Here is a 16,857-nt window from a genome sequence, read left to right as displayed (position 1 = left end):
ACATAGGTAACTGTCTAGAGCTACAATTGTAATTTGTAAATAATACAATATAATACAATTTATTTATTTACTTTTATGTTTTATTAAAGTTCTATTCTGACCCCTATAGTAAGTGTTTTTTTTTTTACATCCATAATATTTGGGGGAGGGGGCACAACTATACAATTCTGCTTAGGGCACCCATTTGGCCAGCAGCGGCCCTGGGTGTAATTACTACATTTTCGTGTCAATCCATATTTACCGCAAACAATGCGCTGTCACTTTAATTCAGCGCATGCAGCGGAAACAATCTCCACACTGCTGCAGACGCACCGCTCCTGGAACGCACTGCCGGGCTGCAACCGTGTGCAGTGTGAACGCTTTATCCGTTAACATGAGCGCGGAAAAAAATACGCACCACATATGCACTGCAAACAGAGTAATGTGGACCTGGCGTTATGTGTGTGCGCTGCGAGTGTGCATGAGCGCACGGTCTCCAGGAAAGCGCGCGAGCACTGAATGGTTTAAACACTGGCAAGAATAAAAAAGAAAAGCAATTTATAAACTTTAGTGACGACGCGACACTGCCTCGATTGTACAGCTGACCATTTCTTTGTCAACTGTGCTGTGTGCAGCTCGCTTAGTGCAGATGCATCATGCGATGTGATTTGAAGCCATTTGCGCATTTTGAGGGAGAAAGAAAGAGCGCGCCCGGTGATTCACTCACGCTGTTTGTGAAATTATGTCTCACAGAAAGTTTTCAAATTATTTTATACGTTTTTTAATGAAGAAATGTGAATTGTACCTCACCTTCAGCATTATAATTATTTAACCCACTCCGGTGTTGTGTAATATTCAGTTCCTGTGAAAACCTGTTCCAGTGGGTGGAGTAAACATTAATATTCATTATTTCCCATATTGTGGCCGTGTCCTTGATACAACGCGCAAACGAATGGAACTGAAAATATTAGTGCACGCTCTTCAAATCGCAACTTGTTTAATGGATTATTTCGAAAAGGTAAAGAAGTTTCAATGTGAAGAATTAACTGCAACAGTGTCAAAACAATAAGTTTGTGTAATATGATAAATCGTCTGAGCTGTTCTGCCTGAATGATTACAGGCACACAGCAGAGCAAACAAGAAGCGAATAACCTGTGCTTAACCATTAACCATGCTAATATAGTTTTTACTCTTTGATGTGCTAAGCTTTTTATTTCATTTGTGAGACAAATTTTCGTTTGAATAGTTTGATTAGTAGCCTACCTAGTTGTCATTGGTGACTAGTACTGCAGTGTGCTTACAACAGTGCTTGAAATAAACCTCTACAAATGGATCTGTGGCCTAATAAAATGTATATAAGTTAGTCTGTTGGAGTATCCTGTGTCATTCTTAATTTCTTGTTTATTTTGTATATAGCCAGTGTTTCTGTTACTATATAAGCTACATACCTACTGAGAAATGTTTTTTTGTAGTTAAAATGCTAATCATTATAACAAACATTGCCGTTTGTAATTGATTAAATAATACAGTGCATAAACCTTTAAAGCACTGCTATGATGGCACCGTCTTCTTGGACATAGGTCAGCAGCTACTCCACGAATATTATTTTATTTTTATTTTAAGAAATCATACGTCATCATCACCAATGTCATAATATGGCTTTGTTTTGCATGAAGTATTCTAATTTGTTGAGATAGTGAATTGGTGGGTTTTTGTTAAATGTGAGCCAAAATCATCACAATTAAAAGAACCAAAGACTTAAACTACTTCAGTCTGTGTGCATTGAATTTATTTAATACACGAGTTTCACAATTTGAGTTGAATTACTGAAATAAATGAACTTTTCCACGACATTCGATCACTGTGTGAACTGGACATACATGGAGGCTGTTTTAATAATTATCTCAGACTCCAGACACTCACTTAATTTTGCATTGCTTTATTCCATATACACTTATTGTTTTGAAAGTTTTCTCGTCTTTTCAATTTGAGTTATATTTATAAAGCAATTACTTCTGTACTTTTAGTAACATTTAATGAATGTAACTAATATTTATATAATCTACAATATAATTTTTATGTTTTTAATTTGCTATAAAGAGTCCAAATAAAAGACTTACTAAAAAAGATAACATTGTATTTGTTAACCTGCATGTCATGTTACTATTAACCGACATCAGAGAACTGTGAACATGAAAGTGTGTTCTTAAAGTACTGAAATATATACTAACTTTAATTATTCTCAGAAGATATTAATCTCAGGAGGAGTTGGGAGAACAGAGTTTGGCTGAAAAAAATTTTTGGGAATCCCTGTCCAACAGTGTTGAAGATCAGAAATGGTTTCATTGTGTGTATGTATATACACACAGTAGTCAACATTTGAAGTGGATCAAAGAAGTTCATCAAAGTTGTCCTAAGACAAGAACACATTTTGGTTTTAAGTTTTAGGACAACTTTGGTGAAAGGTTTTGATCCATTTCAAATGTTGACTAGTGTATACTTGAAAAATGAGAAAAACATGAAGTGGATCAAAAAAGTTTATCAAAGTTGTCCTAAGACAAGAACACATTTTGGTTTTAAGTTTTAGGACAACTTTGGTGAAAGGTTTTGATCCATTTCAAATGTTGACTAGTGTATACTTGAAATATATTTTTCAAGTATGTATATACTTGAAAAATTAGAAAAAACCCTTTTAAGATTTTCAGACGTTAAGCATGATTAACACAACACTGTGGATCATGACATTTTGGATGCTTTCACACACCATTCTTAAACATATGACAAGAAAGTAGGTTGTTTTTCAGTGCAACATATGGTCAAAGAAGACACGTTTTAAAGGGACAGGTCATTCAAAAATCAAATTCATGCTATTCATTTGCTCGTTGTCTCAAGGACACACCCACAATATGATAACGAATGAATATTCATGTTAACTCCACCCACTGGAACAGTTTTTCTCATTCATTCTTCTGTAGAAGACCGTTTGAGAAATAATGACAGAGTTTTCATTTTTGGGTGCACTTATACCTTTAATCTATTAGTGCTTGGAGATTGGTGATTCCCAAACAGGTGAATGTGGAAAGATTTTGATGTTTTTTTAATAAAGAAAAAAAGCTTAAAAAATATTAATAATAAAAAAAGAAATATGTGACATATTTGCACATTAAATGCACATTTACTTGTAAGACATTAATAATTCTACATGATATCCAGTATAATATGAAGAAGAAAAAAAGAACAGGATACTCACACCAGTTTTGCTTATATACATTTTATTAGGCCACAGATCCATTTGTAGAGGTTTATTTCAAGCACTGTTGTAAGCACACTGCAGTACTAGTCACCAATGACAACTAGGTAGGCTACTAATCAAACTATTCAAACAAAAATTAGTCTCACAAATGAAATAAAAAGCTTAGCACATCAAAGAGTAAAAACTATATTAGCATGGTTAATGGTTAAGCACAGGTTATTCGCTTCTTGTTTGCTCTGCTGTGTGCCTGTAATCATTCAGGCAGAACAGCTCAGACGATTTATCATATTACACAAACTTATTGTTTTGACACTGTTGCAGTTAATTCTTCACATTGAAACTTCTTTACCTTTTCGAAATAATCCATTAAACAAGTTGCGATTTGAAGAGCGTGCACTAATATTTTCAGTACCATTCGTTTGCGCGTTGTCTCAAGGACACGCCCACAATATGAGAACTAATGAATATTCATGTGACTCCACCCACTGGAACAGTTTTTCACAGGAACGAAATATTACACAACAAAGGTCTTGTAGGCAGTTCAAGATGTTTTTTTCGGTGAGATGGTTTTGCGGAAGTGGGATGATTGCACAAAAACTACACGAATCTATAAAGTCAGTGGCCTTTAATGTGGTGCTGACAAAATATTAACTACAGAGGGATACACCATACCCTACTCAATAATAAAACAGCTAATGCAGTCTGTATTTCATTCAATAAATCAACATTTCTTTTGATTTGCGATGTATTCAGTGTTTTTATTCAGATTCATGTAGCATTAGGATGGTAAACACATAAACAGAATTTAAAAATATCAACAACAACAATAATATTACTAATAATATTAAAAGGATCGTTTAGGGTCAATAATCGCTATATATACTAAGATAATAGAAAGAAAATAATAAGAAAGAAAGAAAAAGAAAATGAAAGAAGAAATATTGTGATGGAGGGACTAGTACCAAACATCCACTAAAGGGGTCGCTGTCTCACTTTACTCAACATGAGAGGAATGACCTCTGACCCTTTGTTTACGTGGAAGGAGAGCTGTTCGTGCTTCCGGGTTTTATTTCTGGAGTTACCTGCTCAGTTTTAAAGAGATGGCTACGGTACCGGCCCAGTCTCTCCGGGTCTCAGAAATTAAAGACCCCACCGTTTTATTTGAACGTTACAATACGGATGAGATCCGCGCTATCGAGAGGAAAGTGCGCGGAGAGATAGAACAGAAGAAGGAGGAACTTCGACAGATGGTCGGTGAACGTTACCGGGATTTGATCGACGCTGCTGACACGATCGGCGAGATGAGACAGTGCTCGGAAAGTGTCGTTCAGTCCATCCAGGACATGTTCCGGTACTGCAACAAGCTGAAACAGTCCAAACACGCCTCTCAGTCCTGCGGCAAAGCAGAGGTAAAGCTCTTGTGCTGCTCTCGTTCTGGAGTACTGGGACAAAACAGCCTGCAAAAATTTAAATAATAAAGTTTATGTATTTTTTTATTCTTACTTAATTTACTCAGTTTGGTCAGAGATTCTCGCCTACATGAGTGCAACTTGCTGCTTTAATTTTCTCGTCACTCAATATGGGTCCACACCGCCAGATACAAACACAATATGTCAAATTTTTGTTATAAACAAATATAGCTTTCACTTCTTTGAAATAATGTCTCAAGACTACAGGATTCAAACTGTTCTCTATCCGCAGCTCCATCTATTAAATTGCCACCATTGTCAGAAATAAAATCACAATTACAGTGTTGACAAGATATCACATGATCCCTCAGAAATCCTTATAATATGCTAATTTGCTGCTCAAGACATTTCTTATTATTTGCAAAGCTGAAAACAGTTGTGCTGCTTAATATTTTTTTCAGGATTCTTTGATGAATACGGTTTTAAAAAAACAATCTATTTGAAATAGAAATCTTTTACAAGATTTGTAATTTTTCATTTTAATTTCTTTAAAAAAAATCTTACTGACCTCAAACTTTAGAAAGATGTATATATATAGGTATATATATATATATATATATATATATATATAGAACTTATCAGGTTATGTGTAAATCCATGCCTCAATTCTTTATTGGTGTCCAGTTTCTATCAATATACAACAAATCCCTATAGTCATAACTCAATTTAGATGTTCATGAGATGTCTTGGCAATGTGTTTTTGTTCCTGGCAGGGTCAGAAACAGTCACAGGATAAATTCTACACAATGGCATCACAGATAAAGCTCCTTCTGGAAATCCCTGAGCGCGTGTGGAGCGCGATGGAGTCCTCGCAGTACCTGCAGGCCACGCAGCTCTACCTGCTGTGCTGTCACCTTCACAGCCAGCTACACTTGGAGGGCAGAGGGCATCAATACAGCCCCGTCCTCTCTCACTTCCCCATTCTGGTGCGTCAGGTAGCAGCTGCTGGTCATTTCAGGTGCGTTATTGAATCACATAGCTGTATAAGGGATAGTTCACCCAAAAAATGAAAATTAAGTCATCATTTACTCACCCTCATGTTGTTCCAAACCCATAAGACATACATTAATAGTCATATGAGATTGTTAATAAGATGCATGCTATTTTTAATATATTCATAAGATTCGTTTTACAGTGCCTTTATAACCTTTTTGCATCTTTTATGTTTTAATTGCCTGGACTTTCAGTCGGGGAACAGAAACCTCTTAGGTTTCATTAAAATTACTTTAATTCGTTTTTGGAAGATTAACCAAAGTCTTACAGGTTTGGAATGACATGAGGATGAGTAAATGATGACAGAATTCTCATTTTTGTGTGTACTATCCCTTTAAACGCATTTTAAATGCACCATTTGGTTTAGTTTCTTTGTCTTACTAAAAGCTGGTTGTCTTTATCTGTAGGTCTACCATCTTATTGGAGAGTAAGTCTGTGCTGCGCGGCAGGGCGGTGTCAGATCAAGCGATCGCTGAAGCATTGGTCTCCACCATTCTGCTGGAAGACAGCTCCCCTCGCCAGGCACTTGCTGATTTCCTGCTGGCAAGGAAAGCATCCATTCAGCAACTGCTCAATCAGCCCCAGCATGGTGAATAACCTTAATAATATTAATAACCTTTTAGCTTATGAGTACTTAAAACTCGTTCTCTTATTTGTTCTCAGTTTATTAGAATCAAAGGTTACATTTGCATGCGGTTGTTCTTCATTCAGATGTGATGCTGTCCCTCTCTTAGGTGCTGGTGTTAAAGCACAGGTTTGTTCTTTGGTGGAGCTGCTGGTCACCACTCTGTACCAGGCATACGCTGTGTTTTACGTGCCTCCAGAGGGCCAAGTGTCCGATACCAGTTTGGGATGTGGCCTGCTTTTCACCACCTTGGAGAATGTGACCTCCAACACATCCTCTGGTGAGTTATCGATGTTCCGTTTGCATTGTGATGCTCAAACATTGGTGTAAGGGTTCACCAAGGTCGGAAATTAAAGCTTGGGGCAAAAATGCCACCGAAAAACAAAAATGCCCCCTAAATTTAAGATACACACATTTCTGGCCAGTGCAATAAATGGCCAGTCAGAGGTGTTTAGATGAGTCACCGCTGAAAACAGCAGTTTTGTTCAGTGCTCACGCTCTGCACTCTTACAAATGCATAAAAACTAATCACAGTTCTTCGCTTGTTTTGTCTGTATAGCCAGAATATGATGTGCAATTTCCCCAAATGCAAAAATGTTGTTTATGTATTCTGTTGATCAACATTTATAATCTTTATTAAAATATCAAAACCAATAATCAACATAATTGTCATAATATTGCAGCCCTATTCTGTGATTTTTTTTAAATATTATATTTCTGTACTTCATGTAGGCTATTTAAATTATGCAATGTGTAAATAAACATAAATGCCAAGTCATATGCAGCTTCTGTTCCACCTTTGCAGTATAACATAGCTTTTGTTGATGTTGACACTACTTTTGTTGGTAACAGTAATTGTATTCTGCTTGATTGCCCTTCCAAAGGTAAAAAAACAATGCCACAGGAAATAAATTCCAGGCGGCAAATATTGCCAATTAATGGAAAAGTTCATTAATTTTGTGTGCAAACCAACCTGACACCTTATTCTTTTACGTCCTGTGTCTAACTAACTTGCCTAACAGAAACTTTGTGATTTTCTGTGAAATCCAGGGAAAGAGAAGAAAGTTCTGGAGATGAGCACAGGAAGCTGGTTTAAATACCTTCCCCCTTCAGTGTTGAATTTCCAGCCTGTCCTTCGGACACTAGCGCAGCCTATACAGAGGGAGCAGCTCAGAGACACGCTGCAGCAGTGGATTGATACGTATGTCCCTCCCACAAATGTTAATTCATATTTCCCAGTATTTGTTTTAAATGCTCATTTGTCTTTTATTAGCTGTAAGGAGGATATCCGCAGTGGAGTCAGCAGCCTTCTGGTCTATGTGAAGAGTCTGAAGGGTCTGGCTGCAATTCGGGATGCTGTGTGGGAACTGCTCAGCAGCGAGTCCATCAGTCAGCACTGGAGTACTGTGTGTCAGTCCCTCCTTGAGCGACCTCTGGCCTTGTGGGATGACCTTTTGCAGCAACTCTTTCTGCAGCGACTTCAGGTACTCGTAACCGGTTTAACCAGTTTAACTAGTCTGATAAGTGTGTTAGCACTGTTTATAACTGCTAATAACATACACTTGTGATCCCATCACAAGTATTCAGGCAAGACTGATTGCTATTCACACCTGGATGTAATATGTGGTTTAAACACGTCTCTTGTGACCACCTGACTATATACATAATTCACCATGTCAGGGTGGTACTGCATGTTAATGAATCACAAAATGTATATATTAAACAAAAAAAAAGTTGGAACACTGTTGTTCTGATTATTAGAATATTATTATAATCCATAAATGTGTCATTTTGGGCATTTTTTTAGGTAATTGAATGAAAATACTTGTTTACCCTTGATCTCTCTAGGCGATCACGCAGGAGGGCACAGAAGGGATCTCCAGCAGCTCCAGACAGCTCTTGTCTTCAGCTCTGCGGGATCTGCAGGGTCAAGCCACAGCTGGGAGCTTCAGCCGCGGGGCGCAGTACGAGAGTGACGTTGCAGCTTTCCTGTGGTCCGAGTCTCAAGGTGACCTGCTCAGTGACACAGCCTGGGTGAGTGTAGCCCAGCGCAGCCCGCAGCAGAAGAGCGGCCTGTCCATGAAGACACAGGCCCTCACCCCCTGCGTTCAGACCTTCTGCTTCTCCCTGGACTCCAAGCTCAAAGCCAAATTAGATGATCTACAGCACTACTTGCCCTCTGAAAAAAATGGCAAGGAGCTTTCAGAGATGGTCCCAGTCACGACTAACTCCCCTATTAACCGCTATATGGATGCTGGAGCTGTGGAGGACATTCTTAGAGAGCATTGCCTGGCATGTGTCAGGGACATCCTTTCTAGTGTGCGTGCCGAGCTCGCTAATGCCCAGACTAAGACTACCAGCCCCAGCCAGTTAAGCTCAGTGCTCTTTATGGCCAGACTATGCCAGTCAATGGGGGAACTGTGTCCTAGTCTGAAACAGTGCATTCTGGGGAAGCAGGGGGGCTTGGATCCTGTGAGCAGAGGCACTTCACGACAGGGCAAGAAGTTGGGCAAAGGCAACACAGCCAAGGCAGTGGATGTCAGCCCAGCACAGGCTAAGTGGAGCTGTCTGAACGAGGAACTTCTGTCCTGCAGCATGGAGGCCTATGGTATCTGGAGCTCAGCACTCACCAGGGTAAGATGATGAGCACACTCTTTGTTTAAGAGCTGGAGGTGTTAACAATACATTCTGAGAACAGAAAATCAATAGAGTTCATTCACCAGAGTGGATGGTTTTGTGCAGAGAACATATGTTGGGGAAGCTTTTTAATGCTTATATTCTTCAATAAAATTTAAATAAATAAAAATGCATTTCAGGCACTTGTGGGCAGCTTTGCTACGACTCTTCATGCTGGAACCGCTGGGTCCATTCTGAGTACTGCGACAAATTGGGAAGAGCTTGAAATACAGGAAGAGACAGAGTCAGGAAACAGTATAATGTCCAAAATACGCCTCCCTGTGCAGGTAACAGCTACATTTATCCTTTTATTATTATTAAAGTTAATATATTATATATGATTAATATATTAAATGCATTAATGAGACCTAATGTGGGATACTCAATTTCTTATACCTTTTAGCATATTGTGTTTCCAAAATTTTTAAAACCCTCAAATATGATGATACACTTTTAAGGGACCGCCTTCTTTAAAAAAATAAAGTCAGTTTTGTCTTTTCATTTATAATGATCAGTTTACAGAAGATAAACAAATACGCAACCGCACCTTTCAGAAGTTTGGGGGGTCAGTAAGATTTTTAAAATGTTTTTGAAACATTGCTCACCGAGGCTGTATTTATTTAATCAAAAATACAATAAAAACAGTAATACTGTGAAATATTACTACTATTTAAATAACTGTCTTATATTTTATTTTAATATATGTAAATATCTTAATTTTGTTTTGCGGGCTTGCTAGCACCCCCTTGTGGCCACCTGTTTTGAAACCCTTGCAAAATGTTTTATTGAACTGAAAGGATGTTGCTATATAAATGATAAAATAATCATTTAATTTCTTTCTCTCTCTACAGCCATCATGGTATGTTAATTCGTTACTCTTCCATCTGTGCCTTGAGGTCAATAGGGTTGGAGGTCATGCGTTACCAAAGGTCACTCTCTTCGGCCTCTTGCGGGGTTGTCTAGACCAGGTGGTGAGTGAGTATGAAAAACTCACTCAGGACACACAGGGCAAGGTGAGACGATCAAATGTCTCTTTTATCCTTCCATTCCTGGGTCAGTAAGATTTTTAAAATGTTTTTGAAACATTGCTCACCAAGGCTGTATTTATTTAATCAAAAATACAATAAAAACAGTAATACTGTGAAATATTACTACAATTTAAATAACTTTTTTATATTTTATTTTAATATATGTAAAATCTTAATTTTGTTTTGCAGGCTCCCTAGCACCCCCTTGTGGCCACCTGTTTTGAAACCCTTGCAAAATGTTTTATTGAACTGAAAGGATGTTGCTATATAAATTATAAAATAATAATTTAATTCCTTTCTTTCTCTCTCTCTACAGCCATCATGGTATGTTAATTCGTTACTCTTCCATCTGTGCCTTGAGGTCAATAGGGTTGGAGGTCATGCGTTACCAAAGGTCACTCTCTTCGGCCTCTTGCGGGTTTGTCTAGACCAGGTGGTGAGTGAGTATGAAAAACTCACTCAGGACACACAGGGCAAGGTGAGACGATCAAATGTCTCTTTTATCCTTCCATTCCTGCTTTTTAGTCACTTTAATAATGGAATGATTCCATAAAACCAATTTTCTTTTGTCTCCTGTCCTTGCTTCCTCGCTCTATCTAGGATGCAAACCTCCCCATGACCCAGAACAGAGCTTTGCAGCTGCTGTTTGACCTTCGCTATCTCAGTGCCACTCTAGGGTCCCGCCTTGAAGAGGGCAGGAGTTCCCGCTCTCAGCAAGACCCAAGGTAACCTGTTCATAAGCTAGGGACGGGCACAAGTTCTCAGTAGGAAGTCATGAAAGCACAATCATAGTGTGACTTGACCTTCCAACTTCAAAACAAAGCACAACCGATTACACCAAGAATAGCTCTTGCCTAAGCAGCAGACCTCTTACACTTTTCCTTTATTCTTGCTGTTTGTTTAAGGTTCCAGCAGGTCTGCGACTCCCTGGAAAGTCACATTGATCCATTTGACCTGGATGTTTTCACTCCACATCTGAACAGTAACCTGAACCGGCTCTCACAAAGGACCTCTGTAAGCATAGCCAATTTTTCTCCTACTAACCCTGTTTTAAACATTCTGCCGTTTAATTGGCTCATTCAATTTGCCTATTCTCATGTGATTTAGATTGGCATGATGATTGTGGCCTTTAATAGTGTTTTGTCCTGTGTGCAAAACTGTGCAACCTAATGTTGATTGGGTCTCGTGTTGTTTCTAGGTGCTTTTAGGATTGTTGACTGGCACAGAGAAGCAGTTTACCTCTAGGACCAACAATCTCAACTCTCAGGAACCATACAACATCCTTCCTTTGGCAAGCAGCCAGATCCGGTGACTATAACACTCTTATCTTACCCTTCACACTGTTTAACTCATTGTTATATATTTATGGCTAGTTTATTGCTGTCATGCTGTGAGCTTCATTATTGCACAATATTTATTTAGGAACGTCATAAACTATTTTAATAGCACATTTTACTGACTATACTAGTTTTACGTTAAATTTAAAATGTAAAATACAATTATACTAATATATCTTTTTAAAACAATTTTTAAATGTTACATTTTCATTTAATTTAAATGTAATCATATAATAATTTTCAATAAATGTAATCATTTCATTCATTTATATTTTAATTCATTAAAAATGTCATTATATTATGTTTGTTAGATATTTAATTTTATCTATAAATGTATATTATAAATATATAATAAATTATAATAATATTTTCCCTCTTTAAGGTTTGGTTTGCTGCCACTGAGTATGACAAACTCTCGGAAGACTAATTCAGCCACACATGGAGCAGATATCACTAGACCACTGGTATGTTGCTAAAGCATTTGGTGTGTACAGTGCTAAAATACCTCTGCTGGTATGTTTAAAAAAATAAACCATTGAGTGATAATATTTGTAGAAAAAGAGTTCAGTTGGTGTTTTACGTTATCATGGCTTTGCAAATGAGTCACTTTCTATCAATGCTCCCAGTTTTACGTGGCCTAGCAGAAGAGCTATTGGATCTCAAGGCGATAGGTGATGTTTTATTGTGTGCTGCCATTACATTTTTTGCAGTGAGCTTGCAATGCATTCTTTTGAATTTCCTGAACTTTAATCACTCTGGTCACATCAGCTGGATATGCTTTGTGAATGTAACACTTGGCAAAGCAGCACTCAAATGCAACTAATACATTATGAATGTTGTGCAGTATGAGGATCGAGCAGTTTTAGCATCATCAATCACGAGTTTATCTTGAGCTTAATACTTCTGTATTATAAGCAGATAAGCTCCATGTAGTTACAGATTTCTCCACTGGCCTTAAAACTGCTAAAACCTTTGCTTGTGGTGACACTTTTTGCCTCTTACTGTGTGGAAAAACTATTTAAAGCTCCGTGTCCCAACATTATGAAATGAAAATAATTTTAAAGGAAATTTACATGATTTTTTTCTATTTTAGGTGGCTCCCTCCTCTGCTTCTGCTCCACAGGATAGTTTCCGCCCAGGAAATCTCTTCAGGCAGTTAGCCAATCAAGAAGAGGAATCCGCAGCCCCTTCTCTCTTTAAATTAGGCTGGCTTTCTGGCATGGCCAAATAAACTTTTATTATAAAGTTGGTATTTTTTTTAACCGCATACAACACTATGTAAAATAATATTTAAAATACATTTTGAAATGTTAAACTGTGTCCTGTATTGCCTGTTCTCACAAAATCATGATATAAAGAGAAATTGCAATGCAAAGCATATTAATAAAAGGGAAAGATTAAATTAAAATTACACCTTTGTTTAAGCACATTAGCTATTATTTTGTGGCTTTTAATTGTTTTATTCGGATTAAAATAGTTATTTAGTGAATCTGAAACACAATATAGTTCTATTTTTTTTTTAATTAGAAGGTACATTTTGGTGTAAATGTATATTTTAGCATGACATCCTGATTAGTTACCCTAATTAAAAGTTTGATTGCATATTTCATTTACATTTTTCGCAAGTGAGAAATAATTTAAAAGGTTTTTTTTTGTTTGTTTACTATTTAAGTAAAGGTATTTGAATAAAAGGACTTTTTGACTGTACATTTGTCATTTAAATTCATTTAAATTGATTTAAATTAAGAAAAGATTAGCTACATTTTCAAAGAAGCTTCTCCCACACTGCAGGCATTATTACAACCATCATATAACACTGAACCAATGAACATGCTGTCTTTATTGTTTTACACTTAATTAAAGACACACAGGTATTCATCATGACTATTGCACACATACAAAACATCTTCACACTATAATGAGAAACTGCTATACAGGTAAACAGAGATTGAAGGTAATTCAATCTTTGTGTTGGATGAACAATCACTGCATGGAAACAAGTGTGATCTGAAAATGCAGTATTTAGCAAACGACAAAAATATATCATTTGGATGTAGCAATACAAATTATAGGAACTAGCTGTTCGGCAGTCATATGTACATATTTTAACTGTTGTTTTTATATATTTGGTATCAATTCTGTGTACAGCAAATTTCATGGAAGAATTAAACTTAGAGTCTCTAAGTTTAGCTCTATTATCTTAAACTTTGTTTTGGATCTGTACATGTAGAGCACCCAAGAGTCACTAAGCCTTGTACGGGTCTCTTTTTATTAGTCAGATTGTTAGGTAAAGCATTTTCAGCATGCATCTCTGTCTCCAACTTTCTATTTGCGATCTAGTTTGCTGGCCATCAGTTTTTTAATGTCTACGGGTCCAGCTGCTGCTGCTGCCTTTGCTTTCTCTTCCTGCTCCTTCTGCCAGGTGATGATGGGGTTGATGCTCGGCCTGCGGTTCCTCATGTTTTGCTGCAGCTGGGCCTCACTGAGGGAAACAAGCCTTTTTATAGCAAAATACTGTTGGTTTGGTGACACGTGTTTTATATTTCTGAAATTACTTGTGTAGAAATTGCAATAAAGGCTCAGTAGCAATATCCACAAAATGTACACTGACAAAAATTTGGTGCATAAACAATTTTCATTCAAAAACCGGCAGGAAATTTCACAAACAATTACAAAGAAATGGTAAGTAACGCGCTGCATTAAACAAGAACTGCTGAAGCAGAAAAACTGAAATAGTCTTTTCTTGTAAAGCATACTCGGAATATACACACTCCAATCTTAGTTTTATTTACAACTCGGAAAAAAACATTTTTTTTACAGCGTGCAAATGCATATAGAAAAAAACTGACTTACGAGAAATTGTGTGGAGCTGGTGAAATGGCCTTTTTCTGTATTTCCTTGTAAACTGGTGATTTCAGGTATCGATAAAAGGTATCCTAAATAAGAAATATAGAGTTCAGAAACTATAAATGTCCGGCGTGCATCATTAACCAAAAAAAGAAATATTTAATTCATGGCAAAGTTCTAATTACTAAGCATACAGATTGCAGTTGATCAGACACAACAACAGAGCCAAGGATATGATCATACCTTTTTCATCAGCATGAAGATGTGGGTCTGGGCAGCGTCTAGTACGTATCGGTGAGGATGTTCCAGTCCCTTTACTGTAAGACCCATTGTCCTGCCATCAATGTTGATCCAGCGTGGTGCTCCTGGGGCCAAAAACGTTCTACAAAAGAAAGAAAAAAAAAAGCTGAGAGGCTTTGAGAAATGGAGGCATGACATGTAAAATACATGTAAAACATTACTCACTTGAAAATTTGTTCTGCTTTCTCTGACATAGAAGCTGCCGTGCCCCATTTCAACTCCTCAGCGGCTTCCCAAAAAGCTAGATTCTCACCTGCAGTGAAAATGAAGAAAAAGAGAGAAAAACATCTTCAATTACTTTTAGGAACACTATGTCTGAAAATGGAAATTCTGTTATTTTCTCACCCTCATTTTGTTCCATAACCATATGACTTGTAATCAAGGTAAATAAGTCAATGTCAATCTCCAGTCATTGTTGTTGTAGTTAACTAAAACTAGTCATTTTTGTTCATTGACATAAAGCTGAAATTAAAAAATATAATTATTGCTTAATCTTTAAAAACTTATATAAATAATAATAAAATAACACTGGCTCCAATATAGTATCAAAAGCACCATAAAAGTATACCGTGCCTATAAGAGTAGTACTCAAAGGAATCTGAACTTTAAAATGAATCAACTGATCCAGTTCAGAAAAGTGGTGTAAATCATTCTAAATTGGAATGATCCAGTAAAAAGACTAACACGAAAAAGATGCGTTTTCCTTTTGTGTACCATAGACGAAAGAAAGCCATCAGGGTAAGTAAATGATGACAGATTTCAGTTTTTTTGTGTGTGTGTGTGTGTGTGTGTGAGCAGTAGTTTTTCACTTTATACTAAAAAATTGTCAAAGCTTTAATGAAATATTCACAAACCACTGAATTCTTTCTTTAGGAAAATCTTGAAGTCTGCACGGCCCCGTGGATCATTGAGCAGCTCATAGAAGCTAAAGGACCAGCGCTCCACACTCATCTTTGTGGGAATTTCAACACTGTGGAAAAAACACCAAAAGTGATTTCAAATCTAGTTAATATTAACTAACTAATATAAATTTAGAGAGCTCTCAGGGAATCTTACTCTGGCGCATTCAACTCCCAGTAAGAGTTGTCATCAGTGTGCCAGGGGTTGCTGGGGAGGCAGGGAACGAGGAATGGGTCGTGGTTCTTAAATGTCGTTATATACTTGGCCAGGCTGAATGCAAAGAAATAGAGATTTAGAATAAAAGCCCATGAAGCACTTGTACACTGGAAAATTTATTTTTACAAGATTATTGGAGTATGTTTTACAAGAAAATACTATTTTAGTTTTTCTATTTCAAAATTTCACATCTAATTCAATGTGTTACTTGCCGTGTTACCTGTGATTGTTTGTGAAATTTCCTAGCAATTTCTAAGAGAAAATTGTTTCTACACTATTTTTTTTCAGTGTAGGTGCAATCTACAATCATTAACTCCAACTGTACAGTTTTAGTAGGCTAATTCTGACTTACGCTCCAAGAGATACTGAAGACTTGACCCTTGACCTCATGACGGCCTGTTGTGTGTAGATGATCTAAAATATACAATTAGAACCAACTAATCAATATCAATAAATGAAAAAAACAACAAGCAGTTCTCTAAATGTGTGTAAAGAAGCAATATCACTTACAATTCTTCTGTAGTAATCATAGGTTTTTTTCTGAAAAAAAGAGAGAAACAATATCCTGTTATGTTACAAAAAAAATGCTTCTGATAAGACACCACAAGGCCCACTCGCTACATGCTATCCTGACAAATACAGGTGATATCTGAGTGTGATATCTACATATACTGCCAAACACAAACTAGCACAAGGAACAACATAAAGCTCTTAATATAACATTGGGATAGTCATTTTAATTGCCAATGGTCTGAAATAACGCTCAGGGTACAGAAGCAGGGAAGTACTGTGGCACACTATATATACACACTTGCATTTTCTGAGTGTTTGAATGATATTCAAGGCTGGAATTAGTAGTTTGTGCTCTTGTGCGCATGTGTGTGTGTGTGTAGGAATCATCTTGATAACTGAAGACATATTAGAAGTAAAAAAATCTGTGTGGAAAGAAAAGAGAGACAAAAGAGACAGTCACACCAATAGAGTTACAGTATAAGTCAAGGCAGTCCAAGTTATATACACAGCATATTGTCAGTTTACATAATAATCAAAAGTTTGGGGTTGGTAAGATTTATATATATATATATATTGTTGTTGTTTTTTTTTAAGAAGAGTCTTATGCTCACCAAGGATGCACTTATATGACTTATAATTCAGTAAAAATAGTAGCAATATAAAATATATATATATTAATTTAAAATAACTGTGTTTTCTATTTGAATATCTTTTTAAATGA

At 36.8% G+C, this 16,857-nt stretch overlaps 2 protein-coding genes across 2 annotated transcripts in view; one reads left to right on the top strand and one right to left on the bottom strand.

The window, feature by feature from the left end:
- The first annotated feature begins 4,280 nt into the window (after nucleotides 1-4,280).
- LOC107719994 (conserved oligomeric Golgi complex subunit 1-like) lies at nucleotides 4,281-12,768 on the top strand. The gene is made up of 14 exons (XM_016527557.1): nucleotides 4,281-4,641; nucleotides 5,415-5,659; nucleotides 6,102-6,283; nucleotides 6,429-6,599; nucleotides 7,370-7,520; nucleotides 7,593-7,803; nucleotides 8,168-8,953; nucleotides 9,136-9,282; nucleotides 9,847-10,008; nucleotides 10,624-10,748; nucleotides 10,929-11,037; nucleotides 11,222-11,331; nucleotides 11,743-11,824; nucleotides 12,454-12,768. The coding sequence occupies exons 1-14, from the start codon at nucleotides 4,333-4,335 to the stop codon at nucleotides 12,589-12,591; spliced, it is 2,928 nt and encodes a 975-aa protein (XP_016383043.1). The 5' UTR covers nucleotides 4,281-4,332; the 3' UTR covers nucleotides 12,592-12,768.
- A 409-nt stretch (nucleotides 12,769-13,177) lies between these two features.
- The window catches only part of LOC107719993 (regulator of G-protein signaling 9-like), a 9,349-nt gene continuing 5,669 nt past the window's right edge, over nucleotides 13,178-16,857 (bottom strand). Inside the window, exons 10-17 of the mRNA XM_016527555.1 lie at nucleotides 16,134-16,163; nucleotides 15,976-16,037; nucleotides 15,564-15,677; nucleotides 15,362-15,477; nucleotides 14,673-14,760; nucleotides 14,451-14,589; nucleotides 14,214-14,296; nucleotides 13,178-13,842 (exon numbers count right to left, since the gene is read on the bottom strand). Of these exons, the coding sequence (XP_016383041.1) occupies nucleotides 13,686-13,842; nucleotides 14,214-14,296; nucleotides 14,451-14,589; nucleotides 14,673-14,760; nucleotides 15,362-15,477; nucleotides 15,564-15,677; nucleotides 15,976-16,037; nucleotides 16,134-16,163 (789 nt within the window). The 3' untranslated portion in view covers nucleotides 13,178-13,685. The remainder of the gene's footprint in view (nucleotides 13,843-14,213; nucleotides 14,297-14,450; nucleotides 14,590-14,672; nucleotides 14,761-15,361; nucleotides 15,478-15,563; nucleotides 15,678-15,975; nucleotides 16,038-16,133; nucleotides 16,164-16,857) is intronic.

The sequence above is a fragment of the Sinocyclocheilus rhinocerous genome, unplaced genomic scaffold (genome assembly GCF_001515625.1).
Source record: "Sinocyclocheilus rhinocerous isolate Xijiao unplaced genomic scaffold, SAMN03320098_v1.1 scaffold273, whole genome shotgun sequence".
In the NCBI taxonomy this organism is placed as follows: Eukaryota; Metazoa; Chordata; class Actinopteri; order Cypriniformes; family Cyprinidae; genus Sinocyclocheilus; species Sinocyclocheilus rhinocerous.
The sequence above is the reverse complement of the archived record's forward strand: the minus strand, read 5'-3'. Positions and strand labels throughout refer to the sequence as shown.